We start from the raw sequence: 19,090 nt of genomic DNA on the forward strand, positions 1-19,090 counted from the left end.
TGCGCTTTAATGACGAATGGGAGATTCTACCACAGCGTATACCAAAGCCTATGGAGACTTGTTCTTGGCGTGAACTTGATAGTCTGCATGTAAACCGTCTAAAAATAAAAACTAAAAAGTATACAGATTTACAAGAACTAAAATGTACTTTACCGGTAGACTACCATGAATAGTATGACAATATTCCTCACGAATAACGGTAGATGTAGTAACAATTACAATTTTTAGTTTAAATTTTACAAGTTTTGCTTTTTTGTAGTGTCAACTAGTATAAATTTTGTAACGATACTGATTGTTGTATTAAAGCTATGTTATATTCTAGCGTAAATACATAAATAAAAATAAAACCGTTTCTTAATCTTTCATGTAAAATTACTGCCAACTCCAGATGGTGTTCAACATATATTTTCGAAAATCTGCCAACTCCATTTTTTAGTTCCGTAAACTAAATGTACGAACATCATTTGAAGAAAAGTAGTTAAATAACTCATATACTATAGTTAATAAATAGTTGTGACAAAAAAATTTCGACAACATTAGTTTTGGATAAATTAACAGGTTTTTTTTGTCTCCTGAAAACTTTACCATTCTGGAGTTAACAGGTTAACACTCTTAACCGACGATGTAATGCTATAGGTAAGAGAGAGCAAAAAGAGAAAAAGAATTAGGTATACAGGTATATGGTGCATCGTTTGCTGTATATAAACATTTGACCTGTAATAGGAGTATAGTAAGTAAATGAAGGATTGAATTTTGTTATTATTATAAAAATACAATACAATACACTGCGACATAATTCAATATTATAATACAATACAAATTAAAATGCAACATTCATAGGTATTTAAAAATGACAATATACATAACTTACCATGTTTTAATTTACCATGATAATAATATTAATAAAAAAATAATAATATTAATAAATATTAAATATGTTTACAAAAGGAACATTTTTATTCTCGAATGAAAAAGAGAGAGATAATATATCTTCTGTCTCTCTCTCTTACCTATATCTTACATATGTAACGTCGATTCACTCAATATATTATACGAATACACACAAAATTTCCAATGTCGAACGCACTTATAGAAGTGTAACTTCAAAAAACGTTTGTGGAAGATAAAAATAAAAAACCAACAACTCGAATTATGTTGTAAATTTTCATTTTCTTTTAAAATTTAGCATTTTTGTGTATATTACATATATTTAATAAGACTAATGTGGGGTTTTTAAATATTTCAAAAATAAAAAAGGAAATTCATATTGGGATTCGAACTCACATACACTAGCGTATGAACCAAACACGTAAAATATTTGCCAATTAGACATGACACAAATGTATTTCAAAATTGACAGTTCTCGGTCATACAGTGATTTATTGAGATTCTTATTTTGAAATACAAAAGACTAAAATAATTATGAACATTTAATTTAATAAATAATATAAAACATATCACATAAATAATAATATTAATAAATATTTATTATTTTATTATATTATATATATATATATATATATATATATATATATATATATATATATATATAATATTATACATATAATATATATAATATTAAATATATATATATATACAAAAGGAATTTTTATTCTCGAGAGAGGAAGAGAGAGAAAATATATATTCTGTTTCTCTCTTACTCATTATCTTACATATGTAATGATTTCACCGATTCACTCCCGTACAAATTTCCAACGTGAAGCGCGCGTATAGAAGTATAACTTCAAAAATCAAATGGTTATTTATTATATCTACCTATTAACAATTTGCTTATATTAGTGGTATGTTAGAAAGTAATGTGTTTAATATTTTTATAGCGTTTAGTCCAGGGACGGATGCAAAATGTTAAAATGAATTTTATTTAACTCTTTGAGCCGCCATGGTACATGCGACGTACCAACTTTTTCCGTATTGTTAAGCGGCGGTGGTCTTATAAATGTACCAGCTTTTTAAATCGTTGTCGCTTACATTGCAGTGATACAGTTTTTCGACCAATGTAACAGCCATCTACTGGAGACTAGGCAAACACACTAGCATGCTAAATCCAGATTTTATCGCACTCTGTAGTCAGAAACTTAATTATATTGTCAGTGCATCCTGTATTGAAGCTTGTCGACAGTTTTTTAGTAATAAGTTAGTGAAAACTGAAGTATTTACAAAATAATTGTGTGTTCAAGACATGTGTTGAGGTTGCTAGGTAAGTAATAATTAACCTTATTGATAATATTTGTGTGGCAATTGAAAATCCACAAAGTTTTCTCGTGGTACAATATTCGTACCACCGCTCCGCATATGATATTTTACAAAATTAATTTTTATCTAGGAAAATGTTAAGATTGAGAAAAGACAATATACCTTTTACCCTAATTGGCATGACGATAGACGAATTTCAAGCAGAACTGGATAATATAGATGCAGGTGTAGAGGCAATACTATCTGATTTCGAATTGATAGTGGACGATTCTGAAAATGAAGATCACGAAGCGGTTGACACTTCAACGGCAGATGTCGCGGAAATTTAACAGTTCAGGTGAAGAGTCTGAGTCTGGCTTGCCACTAGAGGAGACAACAGATATTACTAGAGCTTCTAAACCGGAAAATAATGCTTCTGCAACATGGTCAAATAATCGTAGACCTATCTCTCTTGAAAACATTCTTCTGGAGTACCAGACTTTATTCAAGAGCTTGATAATCCAACCCCATATAATTTGTTTCAGTTGTATTCCAAAATAATTTATATGCAGAGCAAATAAAAACAACTCACGGCAAAAACCTTTTGTCAACTGAATTTAAAGAAATAAAAACATTCTTGGGTATAAACTTTCTAATGGGTAGCGATATCCTAGTTATAAAGACTACTGGTCCAGTGCACCCGACCTTCAAGATGCGTACCTACATATCCAGTTTGATGAGTCTCAAGTGATTTAGTTGGTTACTTGGCTATTTTTATGTCAACTATAATTCTGCTATGCATGCTCGTGGTTCACCGAATTTTGATAATCTGTATAAACTGCGCCCAATGATATATTTATTACTAAATAAATTCGCGAATTGTTTGTATTCATCTCAGCAAGTAGCAAGTTCAAAGGCCGGAGTGCACTGAAGCAGTATATGCCAAAAAAACCCATAACACGTAACTATAAGGTGTGGATGCTGGCAGATCAATAAGGCTATTATCTAAAATTTGATCTGTATACAGGGAAGCTGATTTAGCACAAAAAAAATTTAGGGGCACGGGTGGTCAATTAACTGACAGCTTATATTCGTAGCAAGCGTCATGTTCTTTATTTTGATAATTTTTTTAAATAGTGTACCTTTGATGGAGGAATTGAAGAGTCACAACATCCATGCAGTATGTACTGTAAATGTGTCTCGCCGATACCTGCCTACTTTTAAGATTGATAAAAAAATTAATCGAGGAGAGTGTCAGTGGTTCACCTGTGATTCTGGATTGGTAGCAGTAAAATGGAAGGATAAGAGAGCAGTACATATACTTTCCAACTTCCACAACCCTAAAGATGTCAGTGAAGTGAGTCGAAAAGAAAAAAATGGCGACAGACATCTAATACCATGTCCTCATGCTGTAACTGATTACAATCAAAATATGAATTTTGTAGATAAATTTGACTAGATGTTATCAAGTTACAAAATTGATCGTCACAGTAAAAAATGGCGGCATCAATTTTTTTTTATTTATTGGATGCTGCGGTTGTAGATGCATACTGCCTTTACCAGTTGATGAACTTGCCTAAAGTAACATCAAAATAATGTCGCCATGCTATTGTTAATGGATTATTGGCAGAAAAAATTATTTCTAAAAAGAGGCTATCTAATGGAATACCATTAGACACAATACAAATCAAAAAACAAAACCATTTGTTCCCATTGAGGTGCGACTACATTCTTCAGAACATCAGCCACGGCGAAGTTCAAGAAGAAAATGTGCTTTGCGAAAGCACCAAAGACAAACAAGGTAGGAGTGAATGGATTTGTTTTGTATGTAAAGTTCCATTAAGTATGTTTATCTAAAAGCAAATCATGCTTTCAGAAATACCACAGTAAACTGTAAGTTCGCTTTTTTATATTATACTATATTAGTTTTACCAGTAACTGATACGGTGGTACAAAATCTGTACCACCCAATACCTAAAAAAATAAAAACTTAGTTGCAAAAAAAACATGGGATTGTGTATCAACAGTAGATAATTAACCCCTTGATGTATTTTTCTTTATTAATTTGTGAATAAAAGTATTATTGCTTCACTAGGGCATTTTTTGCATGAATACTTTTGCTCCTCAAAGAGTTAATAAATTCATGTCCCTTTTGTCATTGATATCGTTTGGACACTGTTTTGTGTTTTGTTCTACTTTTAAAATTTTTATTTGCTCAAAGTTGAAAGTGTGATCTTGTTTTTTATGTTTGGTAAGGGCTATCGTATTCCATTTATCATATTTATATGCGAGTTTAATCTAGATTGTAGGTATTGACTTGTTTGACCAATATAAGCTCCTTAGTAGTATTTAAATGTAATTTCGTATACTATGTGTATTTTTTTTGATAGGGGAGTTTTAGTTTTAAGTTTGCTAAAATATTTATTAGTAAGGTTATAACCTTTATATGTTATTTGTATATTATGTTATATTTAAATTGTTCAGAAAGATGTTTTATGTATGGTAAGGTTAAATAGGTTCATGGATTGGGTATATTATTTGCTGAAACTTTAGTTTTATTTTAATGTCTATGGATGCTAGATTTAAAGATTTTGTGTATCAGATGATGACGATAATTGTTTTTTAACAGTGCTTGTTTCTGTTATCTGTGTTTTATATCTGAGTATCTAACTATCTGTCTATCTATAAGACTGTCTTAAGGATCACTCCACATCCCCTCCTACTCTGAGCAACGCATCCTCCTTTATTTTGTGCACCTCATGTAATATAATAATCGTTAATTATTTTTTATGATGTGACTGAGATATTTCAATTGTAATGTTTTTATTCATCTATAATCTCTCTAACATATTTTGATGATGTATCTATATAGTTATAATTGAAAATTCTATTTTTACTTTTCACATTTTAATAAGTTAAAACAACTTACTCGGATTCTGCGCATAGCTGCAACAATTTCAACTTTGCTTGTAGGTCTTGGAACGTCCAACATGCCGATATACTGAAACAAGAAAATTAAAAGTTTTAGCGTTTTAGTGCAAAAAAAAATCACATAATGTCTATTATATGTTTAGAGCACACAATATACTTTTTTGAAGTCGAAACTGAGAAATTTTTACTAGGCATCTTTTCGTGTAACTGTTACTACAATTCAAAGTGAGTCCTGTTAGCTGGACTAGACGCCAAAATATTTTCTTTAACATCGCCCTAAATTGTAATACTCATTAATCAATTTCCATAAATATCGTGTACGTAGGCTTTTATAGATAGAGACAAACACCTTATACGGGGATGAGTGCCTTAAGAACCGGCAAAATAACGCAAAAGATAGAAAACATAATACGTTAATACAATAAAAAGAGATGCAAGTAGTAGAGGTGAGAAATTATCGATATAAACCTATAATTTACTTTACATTACATTAGATCTATCGAAAGTTTCCCACCTTTAGACGTTAGCTTATGAGCTGGTTGACTTCAGTCATAGTAATACGTATCACGTAATGTAAGTAAAAACAGTTCAAGTACGAGTATGTTTTTATCCAAAATTAAAGTATTGATCAATAATAAACTGTGATTTGAGACATCTCATTCACTCTTCTCAATACAGAATTATCATAGCTTGTTATTCTGTATTTATCAAATTACTACTAATTAAACTGTTTACTTACATTTGCTTTATTGCCTTCAATCAGTTTTTACTTTATGCGAAATTTAAAAAATGTTAATGTTCGACGTCATACTTGTAATATTATGACTGAAGTCAACTAGCTCATAAGCTAATGTCTAAAGGTGGGAAACTATCGATAGTCCTAATGTAATGTAATGTAAATTAGAGGTTTCTATCGATAATTTCCCACCTCTACTACTTTCATCTCTTTTTATTTCACAACGTATTATGTTTTCTATCTTTTGCGTTATTTTGCCGGTTCTTAACGCACTCATCACTGTATATTCTGTAATAAAATCAATTTACCTAGGGCCGGTTATTCGAACGCTAATCAAAACTTGATTGTAATCAAATATTTAATTACAATCAAATACGTCACATTTTGAGGTTTTGTTGACTGATTCATTTTATTCAATTTTATTATTTTGAGTTTTAATTTAAAATAAACCATAATTAAACTCTTTCTGATGTTAATTTCATGTTTTTATTTACAAATCAATAATAGTTATAAGCAATTTTTAATAATTTTAACAGCTGCTTTGACGTATTTGTTTGTAATTAAATAATTGATTACAATCAAGTTTTGATTAGCGTTCGAACAACCGGCCCTTGTTATAATTAAAGACTTAATATGAAGTACAAAAAATATTTTTTCTAGTCTAGAAATGTATTAAATTATTAAAGGAAAATGGCGAATCCTCAAAATTGAGATAAATATGTAATATAAATCCAAAACAATTTTTTTAATACAAACAATATTCACATTTTACAGGTACTACCCACGAAAATATCGACTAAATTTTGCGATATAAATTTTTTGGCTAGTTTCTGGATTTTTTAAACGGTGACATAATGAAAAACGTGTAAAAACAATCGTGGCGCCGTAACAGATGTGTCGTGACGTCATTAAAACCAAAATATCAGCAGGTGATTGTTTTATATTTACATATTACGCTATAGTTGAAAGATACCAAAATTTGCCAAATAAATATTGGAAAGTTTTACCGAATAATTTTTCAGAAAAGTAATTTCCCAAAAAAAATATTTATTTATTTATTTATGCATAAACCCTATTGTTTCATAATTCAAAGTTTCAATCAGATAGGTAGAATAAATTACAAAAAAAAATATTTCCTATGTAACAGGGATGTACAAAGTATTTTGGTTAATTTTAAAAAACTTGTCTTGATTGTGCTTGTGTTATTCGACGTTCTCTAGGAGTTTATTTGGAATTATGCTAGTAAATGATAAAATTATTGTCTGGAGACTTTAAATTATTTATTAGGTTTATTAGATTTTTCAGGTTGTATTTAATAGGTAGCTTATTTTTCCCTTTAACTATGAATCTGATCTATTATGTGGAATTATGCTACCAAGTGATGACATTTATTGTACTCAGTTGCAGAAAATGTCTGGCGACCCCGGTAAGATATAAAATTACCAACACATATTATTCACATCAAATTTTGGATTTAAAAATTTAGGTCTTCAGCGTTAAAAATTCCATAATTACCACAGGATATAATTCGGTTAGATTGTACCATACGTGGTGATCTAGACTAGATTATAAAGAATTAATCTTACGATACCGGTACACAATAGGCTCGAAGCCTCCGTTGCTCAGTACTGCTAGATTATGCAGTCTCTCATATTATTGTGTAATTTTCTTAACTAGAAATAACTATACGTAAATCGGCTAAAATAAGGAAAAGTACTCACACACTAGCATTTTGAACTTTAGCATGAACTGGACGTTGACCCCAGATTAAATACCCACTTCGCATACCTCGCATACCTCAAACGAAGAAGTGCTGCATAGAATAGGCAAGGAAAGAGAACTTTTTAACACAGTAAAAGTTAGAAAAACATCATACCTAGGCCACATACTGAGAAATAATAAGTACCAATACGCCCAACTTATAGTGAAAGGAAAAATCGAGGGAAAGAGAGGCCTAGGAAGGAAAAGACTATCGTGTCTCAGAAACATCCGACAATGGACAGGGCTAAATTTTGAACAGCTAATAAGAACAGCTGAAGATAGAGAAGATTTTAAAATTGTAGTAGCCAACCTCCATTGAGGAGAGGGCACTTTAAGAAGAAGAAGAGCTAATTAAATGCATTGACGAAGAAACACTGCATATACTTTTAGATCTGATCAACAAAGTATATACAACAGGAGTAATACCCGAAGATTGGTTGCTGTCCACGTTTGTAACACTACGAAAGTCAGTACATGCAACAGAATGCTCCCAGAATGCACTTAAGATATTTTTCAAAATAATACATGGACGACTATACAAAAAAATAGAAGAAGATATAGATGACACCCAGTTTGGATTCAGAGGAGGACTAGGAACGAGAGAGGGGCTCTGTTCGCTTTTAACGTTCTCACGACTAGATATGAACCAGGATCTCTATGTCTGCTTTATAGATTATCAAAAGGTTTTTGATAGAGTACGACATCGGAAACTCGTAAAACTGAGTTATGCAGGGTTGCGTGCTGTCCCCATTGTTATTCAATCAGTACAGCGAAGCTATTTTTAAGGAAGCAATATCAGAGGACCCCTACCTAGGGATACAGGTGAAGACCACAACGGTAGGCACGGCGGAGAAGAAGATATTCGGTACGACGTGGATGGCGGAAGTGGCATCCCTGGATTTTAGGGATGGTATAAAATCAAACCGATAGCGTCTGACCCATATTGAGCGGTTGTCAACAGCGTCTGTACCCATAATGGGCGGCTGAACTAAAAACTCGTCAACACGCAAAGCAAGCGTGACGTTTTAATTGCTATTATCCCTTTATTATGTCAGATACCAATACAAAAACGGATTTACCCCAGGTGAGTAGAAAGAAAAATTCAGAATCTCACACTGATAGACTATCAGTCAGTCCCACGGATTCTGGGGGGGGACAAAATTCTGACATATTTTAGAAAACCATCTAACAGATATATATCTCTAAAAATTGCAACTTTCAATGCAAGAACCCTACTATCAGAAGAAAAATTCATAGAAATGGAATCGGAACTTGATAAAATCAATTGGGACATTGTTGGAGTCGCTGAGGTCAGAAGGAAAGGAGAAAGCCTAACCACTTTAAAATCCGGTCGTATTTTCTATCATGTCGGAGAAAACGATGGGAATGGAGGCATTGGGCTCTTTATTAATAAAAAACTAGCTGAGAATATTATATCAGTAAAAGCAGTTTCTACAAGAGTTATACTTGCAAAATTACAACTAAACACCCGTTACTCCATAAAGATCATTCAAGTCTATGCACCAACATCGAGTCACGCTGACGAAGAAATAGAACAGTTCTATGATGACTTGTACACAGCTGTTTCAGAAGACCAAGAACATTTTACGGTAATATGTGGCGACTTTAATGCCAAAATAGGAATAAACACTGACCCAGCTGAAAATGCCCTCGGAAATTTTGGCACACCAGGTAGAAACGAAAGGGGCGAAATACTCTTAAATTTCCTATTAGAAAACAATCTATATTTAATGAATAGCTTCTTCTATAAGAAGATCCATAGAAGATGGACTTGGAAGAGCCCCGATGGTAAGACAAAAAATGAGATTGACTTCATCATCACTTACAAAAAACATATAGTCAAAGATGTTACAGTCTTAAATCAATTTTCGGTTGCAAGCCATCATAGAATGGTCCGAGCAACTGTAGAAATCAATATTAAGCAAGAAAGACTGAAGATGATAAAAAGTAAAAAATTCAAACCTTGGATGCGCCCAACGAATGAACTTGACTTTGAAAAATATATCACCAGTAACTTACTCAGAAATACAACAAGAGAAGACTTAAATAATCTAAACGAAGAAATAGTAGATACATTAACACAAGCTCAGGAAAAATTTGGCCCTAAACATGGAAAAGAACAAAAAATTAGTAAAGAAACGAAACAAAAAATGGAAGATCGTAGAATGCTGAGAAGTTAAGGAAATGTTGACTCACAAGATATAAACAGCATCAATAAAGAAATCTCTAAAGCCATCAGACGGGATATTAGAAAATACAACAACGAGAAAATTATAAAAACTATAGAAGACAACAAAAGCATGAAAGCATTGAGGAGAAAAATGGAAAATGGCAAAAAAGAAATCTTCCAACTTAAAGACAAAAATGGAAATATTATCTCAGATAGACCAAGCATATTACATATAGTGGAAAGTTTCTATGAAACATTATATAAAAGTCAAGTTATTCCAGAGCTCATCGAACAACCAATACAAAAGGTACATAATGTAGGACCGGAGGATATACCAGATATATCACGAGAGGAAATTCAACATGCCCTCAAAAATATGAAAAATAATAGAGCTCCGGGGGAAGATGGTGTAGTCATTGAGACAATAAAACTAAGAGGTCCACTTTTGATGTCCCGAATCCAAACACTTTTTAATCTATGTCTGCATAGTGAAAACACTCCAAGTAAATGGAAGAATTCGGTTACAATCCTCCTCCACAAAAAAGGGGATAAATCAGATCTCGAAAACTATAGGCCAATTAGTTTGCTTAACCACCTATACAAGCTTTTTACTCGAATACTGACAAACAGATTAGAAGCAAAACTCGATTTCTATCAATCAGAAGAACAGGCAGGATTTCGAGCGGGACACGGAACAAACGACCATTTGCAATGCCTTAAAACTCTAGTTGAAAAGTCTATCGAATATAACAGACCCCTTGCTCTTATCTTTGTCGACTTCCACAAAGCATTTGACACAGTCGAAACAGTTGCTATCTTAAAAGCACTATCAGGATGCAGAATAGATCACAGGTATGCAAATATTATTCGAAATATATACGAAAATGCGACAACAACCGTTAACCTCCATTGCATGACTGAGAAGATAAATATTGGCAGAGGGGTGCGGCAGGGAGATACCTTGTCGCCAAAACTATTTATAACAGTTATGGAGTACGCATTTAAACGGCTAGAGTGGGAATCAATGGGTATTAGCATCGATGGAAAGATATTCAATCATCTCAGATATGCCGATGATATTGTTCTGATAACAGACAACTTAGGAGAAGCCAGAGTTATGCTACAACAACTACAGCAAGTAACCCAGAAAGTCAGTTTAAAAATAAACTATGAAAAACAAAAATGATGACCAATCTCGTCCCCAATGAGCTAATAGAAATCGGAAAGTCGCCCATAGAACTTGTGGAAAAATATGTGTATTTGGGTCACGAAATAAGGTTAACGCGAGATAACCAAACATGCGAGCTACTCAGAAGAATAAGTCTGGGTTGGGCTGCGTTAGGAAAAATGAGAGACGTATTTAAAACAAATATACCGATCCATTTAAAAAGAAAAGGTTTTAACCAGTGCGTTCTACCAGTCCTCACATACGGAGCACAAACCTTAACTCTCACAAAAACATCAGCCGAAAAATTGAGAAGGACACAACGAAAGATAGAGAGATCAATGCTTGGAATAAGCTTAAGAAATAGAATAAGAAACGAGGAAGTTCGTAGACGAACCGGAGTGGAAGACATTATCGAACATATTACAAGGCAAAAATGGAGATGGGCAGGACATGTTGCAAGAATGAAAGACGACAGTTGGACAAAAAAATTGCTTGAGTGGAGACCACGGGCTGACAAGCGAAGATGAAGAAGACCCCCAACGCGATGGACCGACGACCTCAAAAGAATCGTGACCAATTGGATAGCAGAGGCGCAGAACAAAAGCAGATGGAAAAATCTAGAGGAGGCCTATGTTCAACAATGGACAACTCAGGGCTGATTGATGATGATGATGATGAATATCAGAGGAACAACAGGGTATATCAATAAACGGAAAAATCTTGAACAACATAAGATTCTCAGACGACACCGCTGTTTTTTCAGACAGTCTAGAAGCACTGCAACGCCTAGTAAATAGATTACATCAAGTCAGTATAAAATATGGACTACAAATTAACGTTAAGAAAACCAAGTGCATGATTATTTCTAAGCAACATACAGTAGGAAGGCTAGATATCGAAGGAAAACAAGTAGAAACAGTGAATAACTACAAATATCTGGGAACCTGGGTAAATGAAAACAATGACCAAGGTAGAGAAATAAGGATACGCATTGAAATTGCAAGACAAGCATTTATAAAAATGAAAACAATGTTTGGAAATCGAGACCTTCCTCTGGATCTGAGGATAAGAGCCTTAAGATGCTACGTGTTCTCGACTTTGTTGTATGGAATGGAAAGTTGGACACTAAAAGTGGATAATATAAAGAAGTTGAAATCATTTGAGATGTGGTGCTATAGAAGGATTTTGAAAAAATCATGGAATCAACGAGTTACATTACTAGTTCCAGCACGTAAATCAACGAAACGTTGACCTTTATTTTAGTGACCTTTTCTGATGCCCTTTATATTTTCATCTCGCCATGTACGTTTATACGACCCTTTACACAATGTCTAAGTTTCGTCAAAAAAAGGTTCAGCGACCTTGGACTTATAATTTAATATTAATAATTTAATAATAGTTTTTCATTTAGTAATTCAAAAAGTATTACCGTTCAAAAACAATATTTGGTTGTTCGTAAAGAACTCTCCTACTAATTTAAAGCTTGTATGAACATCCGGTGTTAAGTCGCCACAAATTTGTATTAGAAGCGTTGTATATTGGTTTATTTTTCAGTTCAACATTAAGCAATGAAATTGTAATGTGTTGACTTTTATGTTCATATCATATACAATGTTTCTAATTGATCCTTTTTCACCATCCCTGACTTCTTGAATTTTTTATTTTCGATACAGTATATGTGTACCCCGGAGGTAAAGGACACTATGTCCATTTTTATCGAAATTTAGATTATTGCACTTTTGAATATAACTTTTCTGGCTCTACACATAGGTAAACCATACTATGTCCAGATACAATTTTACGGCAAGTTACCGACTTTTTAATAAACACCAAGTCCACCAAATAACGTTCAAAAATGTGTTTAGAGAAATATTATTTTTATTATTAACAACAAAAAACGGTATCTAATAAATTTAATAACCAGAGAGACGGTTGAGTTAATGTCCAAAATGTTTGAAGAATTTTTAATAATGGAGATATGACAAAATACTATTACTTCAGCAGTTTCGAATTATAATACATATATTTAAATTACACACTTGTTCACTGTAAAAGTTATTCATTTTGTATTAATTTCAAATTAAATTTTTAATTTTTCCAGTGTGTTTTATCGATTCTAGTATGCCACAACTAATACAGTTTTGTGCTACACTTTACGAGAAACGAATGACAGCTCTCGATTTGAAATTAAACATAATTATTTAAAGTCATGTCTAATTTTTTTATTTTTTAACATTATTTTGAATTAAAATATTTTCATAAATTATAATAAAACACGATTCAAGTCCTTCTTTTAGCTGGTTTGATATAATATATTCGTTATAAGAAAGAAGTGGACGAAAATGATAATTTGTTTGGAGATGAAAATTTGGATATTGATAAAATCTATGAGCCTCCAAGTGATGAAAGCTCAGAATCGGACGACAATGATATGAGACGTATAAATAAACCAGCGAAAACAAAGGTAAAAGAGAAAGCTATTATTAGGTACTCCTGCGATTAGTGGGGCAATAAAAAAAATCTTCTTCAGGACGATTTATCCCTAAGCAGTGATGCAGGCAATTTCAATGAACATAATAAAGTTATTTTAGAAGAGAAAAGTGTTAAAAGAAAGGTACAAAATATAACTAAGTGCAAACAAAAAGGTAAAAAACGTGTAGTAAATGAACAAAATTGGGCCTGTAATGTTCGCAAACGAAAAATAGCTGGTGGGAAAGAGTATCTCAGTTAAAGAGGCAAAGACATGCCTGCAAAAATGTTAAAGCCTCCTTGCATGTGTCGCATGAAATGCTCTAAAAGATTGCCAGAATACGAAAGACAAAAAATTTTCAACTCATACTGGACTGAGACCAACGTTTCAGATCTTAAAAAGCAATTTATCTTCTCATGTATCGATATCCACTCGATTCAAGAAAAAAAGATCCAAATTCTACCAAATCTAAAAATAATACACTACACTACCATTTTACAGTGAACAATAACCTATTAAAGGTGTGCAAGGTTATGTTTTTAAACACACTTTGTATATCTAATTTAGTAGTAGTAACTATGTTGAAAAAAATTGAGTCAGGAGGTTTATTAAAAACTGACCAAAGAGGTAGACACACGCCAAACAATAAAACTCCTACCGAAACCATAAATAGTATACATCAAAAGGAGTAAGAGAGATTATCTGGGCACAAAAATTACAATAGAAAAGATATATCGACTGTACATTGATGAATGCAATGAAAGACATGTAGATCCAAAGCTCAGAGCAAAAAAGTGGTTGTACGCAGATATTTTTAATAAAGACTTCAAGTTGTCGTTTAAACCGTCCGAAAGAGACATTTGCGATACATGCAGTACATTCACCGCTCAATTAAAAAATAATTTTACTGCAGACGAACTAACCAGTGTACAGGCTGATTATGATGCTCACCTAATTGAATCTAAAACTCGGTATAACTTAAAACAATTGGACTTTATGATAGCTAAAGAGTCACCAAAATACAAAGTACTATCTGGTGATTTGCAAAAATGTTTGCCTTCACCACTAACAAACAATTGTATTTGTTTCTACAAAAGGAAGATTTGGATATTAAATTTTACATTACATGATGCCAGTGATTCTTCTGTACAATGTATAGTGTGGGACGAATCGAAAGGGGCCCGAGGTGCAAATGAAATTGCCTCGTCAATTTTGAAATGGGCTGACAATACAATTCCAAGTAGTCAAGTAGAGGACATCACTCTTTGGACCCACAACTGCTATGGACAAAATAAAAATATAAGTATTATAATGTGCTATTTTTGGATACTGCAAATAAAGACGATCACTCAAAAGTTTTTACTGAAAGGGCACACACATATGGAAGCAGACACTGTTCATGCTTTAATCCAAAGAAAAAAAAGAAACTCTCCAATTTGGCCATTTTAACACCATGGGACTGGCAACAACTAGTTAGGCAAACATCAGGTAAATACACAGTGCACAATATGGAACTTGCAGATTTCAAAAACTTCAAAACGCTGTTCGATAAGAAATTGTCATCTAATCCTCCTTTTGTATTTGGAAAAAAATGTTAAGAAAGACCCTGTTCTACTGTCAACATGTGTTTTCCTACAAGTCCAACAAGAACACATTGGAAAGTTCTTTTATTATAAGACCGATTTCAATAATCAAAATATGTATGAAGGGGACTTCATGAGGTGTCGACACATCATCATCAAGACAGCAAGTAACGTTTCCAACCCAATTAAATCAAGTCTCAATAATCCCATTACCAATCACAAAACAAAAGTACAATGACTTAATTGCACTACTGCCTTTTGTTCCGTCAGTTTGTCATGCGTTTTATCAAAATTTAACACAGCGATGTAGCCACAAACGATTACCCACAAGAAGATGAAGATGATATGGATGGAGCATCTTTAACAATTTTGAAACTTGTCGTCTATAATTTTACTTAATTATTATAACATTATAATATTTACCTCTAATAAAATAATAGTATGGGCTGTTTAATGTGTTTGTATTGTTTATTTCGTAAAGACCTTAACATGCAATGCCACATTATTTAAAAAAGTTGTTTGAGGTAAACAACACTATGTCCAACTACACATTTTATAGGTATATAACACTTCATGGAATGAAAAACGATTATACACACCACAATAATAATATATTAATCTTGGTTAAATATAAGAAACATTTGAGTATTTACTGATTACAAATTTAAAAAAATTTAAAACTGCTCTCCTGAAAAAGTAAGAAAATGGACATAGTGTCCTTTACCTCCGAGGTACCATGATACTCCGGATATTAAAATAACCAATACTGACGAAGACTGGATAACCAAGACTGACGGAGGTGCAAAATAGAGAGATGGCGCAAAGGTCAATGAATGATAAATATTAAGGATATTTAAGTTAAGGATAAATATAAAAAGTGTTAAAAAGTATAAGTGTTAAGGATAAATATAAAAACTTAATTAATTTTTAGTAAAAAACATTGTTTTTTGAATTATCTCCTTAACCACATTCGCTGAAAAAGTGAAGACAAAGTGAATATAATGTGGTGATTTGTCTGAAAACCGGGCAGACAGTCGACAATTTAAAAAAAGGGCCCTGCAGGATTTCAAAAACATTATGATTTATTTTCGGTATTAACTCCAGAAGGAATGAAGATAAATGCATAAAAATTTCCAGAGCTTTTACGGTCTAACGAACTGTAAAGCGAACTCTTAAAGCTTAAAGTTATATAAATTCGTCGAGAATGCAGAATGTTGCGACTTTCACAAATTAATGACTTTGTAAAAGCACTTTTTAAGAGAATTATTAATGAACATGATTGACATAATTATTTTTTAATGCAGTCATTTTTTTCAGCTTTATGAAGCCTTTTTGGTCTATCCTTTAAGTATATTTATTGAGTCAAAACAACGAAATTTAATTAGATATTTGTTCACTACCTCAATATAGTAAAGATCCTCGGATGATCGAAAAGAAAGTACAAGTCAGGGATACACGTCTTTAGCAAATTTAGAATATTGTTGTTAAGTCTTGTCGACAGTTTTTTATCTTATGAAGGTATGTTAACTATTTTATTTACAATGGGCTTTTATTTTATTTACGGACTTTTAACTTTTAATTAACAATGTACGTTGAAGAAAAGGTTGTGATCAAAGACAATAATTGGAAAATAAAAAAATAGATCTCAAATCGAATTGTGTTTTATTTCAATCTTTTCTTTAACTTACGGCTTTTCTCATTTAAATTATTATATTTATAATCTCTGTCAGACAAAAATATTTCTTTAGCTATTTTATGCAAAACTTGGTTTAAAAAAGAATATAATTTTTCTATTAGTAATTTTAATACTTTTAGACAAGATGGATTTGCTGGTGCCGCGTGTTACTAAGAAAATAAACAAAACTAAACCTTTTTTAGGATACATGACTGAATGTGTGTGTCTATTAAAATAATATTAGAAAAAAAATACTCGAATTAACGTATATTTTATTGGAAAATAGGTGCGAGGGATTAGACTAAATTTTTTGAAAGTCTAGAAAAAGCTTTTATTGTAGCAGGTGATTTTAATTATCATCATAGTGTGTGGGGTTGCGGAAGGAATGATGTTGCTGGTAATAACTTACTCGAGGCAATAGAAAATATCAATTTAGTAATCCTTAATACCTGAGAGATAACTCTCGATTTCTACCTCACACCAAATTTATTTAAGTCAGCAGTAGATTTAACACTTTGCTCTAGTGGAATTGCTACAGAGAGAAGGACAATACCTGCTTTCCCAATATAAAATTTTATAGTTTTTAGAAACGACCTCCCCTCCACTAGGGGCTTCTGTTAGACGCTTTGTAATGTATTTTTAGGAGTATCATTCAAAACTCAGTTCTGTACACATGTTTAGTCAATAAAAGTTCTATCAAAATTGTCGTCGTATATTATTTTAATTTGATAAAATAGTATTTTATAGCAACTATATCTCACGGTAAACTAATCGATGCCGAACACAAAACATAGCGAATTTTATGGAATTAATTACGATACAAGCACAGAAAAAAATTATAAGCAAAGTAAAAGAGTTTTGTTTTATGATTTTTGTGGTAAAAAAACTATATACACAAAAACTATATAAAAAAAAGATACACTCCCTATATGTAATATGGAAGAATCTTAAAAAGTTGAAAAATATCAACAAAGAACCTCAACAAGATAATTGATAATGATTGGACTAAAGAAATCGTAGATAGAGTAGTGTCAGATTGGGCTGAGGAAGATTTAGAACATGTATGGAGCCTAAACAACAAGAGTCAAAAAAAAATCATCATGATGACACTTTGTTAAAAAATTCACCTAAAAGAAATTAGAGGTTAATCTAAGTTCCCTAAAATTCTACTCTTGGAATAGAAAATATTTACCATATAGTGATATACAACCTGCCAAAAACCTGTAAACACATTTTGCTGCATAGCTTTAACTCAATATAGGAAACTCAAGATTACCAAATCTGTTGAAAGAGGTATGAAGTTATTCCAGTTTAGAATCCAAAGAAAGAATCTTATTTAACAGAGGAATTCATACAGAGGAATCTCGATAGCAACATGCGTTTTAAAAACTTTGAACCGCATGAAACGCAAGCTCCTTCTTGAAGAAGCTTCCTGACTGTCCCCTCAGGACAGTCAGTTCCTAATATTTTGACGTGTAAAAAGTCGAAGACCTACAGAAAATACTATAGCTTAAATGAGCGTTTTATACACGCCTTTTAACAACAATACTTGAACCTGCATCGACTTAATTTTACTTGTCCGGGAGTCCTGAAGATGACCAGAAAATTGAATTTTCTAACGCTAGCTTAATTTGTTTTTGATACTTTTCTGTCGGATCTTTGTATAACGTTTCAATATTTTAATTATTTAAAAATTCTATTGTTTTGTTATTATATTCTATTTTATCTATAGCAATAGTAGTCTTTACAAAAGCAGACAATAGCAGACAAAGGTACCTGTTTACAAAAGCAGACAAAGGTAACACTACTATTACTTGAGATAAAATAGAATATAATAAAAAAACAATAGAATTTTTAAATAATCAAAATATTGAAACGTTACACAAAGATCCGACAGAAAAGTATCAAAAACAAATTAAGCTAGCGTTAGAAAACTCAAAATCAATAGTAAATCCAATAGAACAGAAATACCTCAATATCATGAACCCACAGCCTCCTAAATTATACTCTTTCATTAAACTACACAAACCGGATCACCCAATAAGACCTGTAGTTTCTTCATGACTTCATGACTTCTCCATATTTCATAAACCTACCCATACTGACACGACTATACACAATTCATCATCCCATCCAACACAACATAAACTGGCAGCCTATCATAGTATGTTACATAGATTAACAGAAATTCCGATCTCAAAATACAAATTTGAGACAGAATTAAATATCATTAAGCAAATAGCAGTAAACAATGGATACAAAGAACAGACAATTAATAAAATGTTAAATCAAAAACTATACAAGAAAGCCCTGAAATTAGTATTTCCACCACCAGAGAAAAAACCCAGTACCTTCTGCTCGATTACATATACAGGCAAAATA

General features: G+C 32.2%; 1 protein-coding gene across 1 annotated transcript in view; it reads right to left on the reverse strand.

Moving 5' to 3' along the window:
• Nucleotides 1–19,090, reverse strand: part of LOC140447948 (uncharacterized) — a 421,074-nt gene that overhangs the window by 195,968 nt on the left and 206,016 nt on the right. The window contains exon 4 of the mRNA XM_072540908.1: nucleotides 5,123–5,194. Coding sequence (XP_072397009.1) covers nucleotides 5,123–5,194 — 72 coding nt within the window. The remainder of the gene's footprint in view (nucleotides 1–5,122; nucleotides 5,195–19,090) is intronic.

The sequence above is a fragment of the Diabrotica undecimpunctata genome, chromosome 8 (assembly GCF_040954645.1).
Source record: "Diabrotica undecimpunctata isolate CICGRU chromosome 8, icDiaUnde3, whole genome shotgun sequence".
In the NCBI taxonomy this organism is placed as follows: Eukaryota; Metazoa; Arthropoda; class Insecta; order Coleoptera; family Chrysomelidae; genus Diabrotica; species Diabrotica undecimpunctata.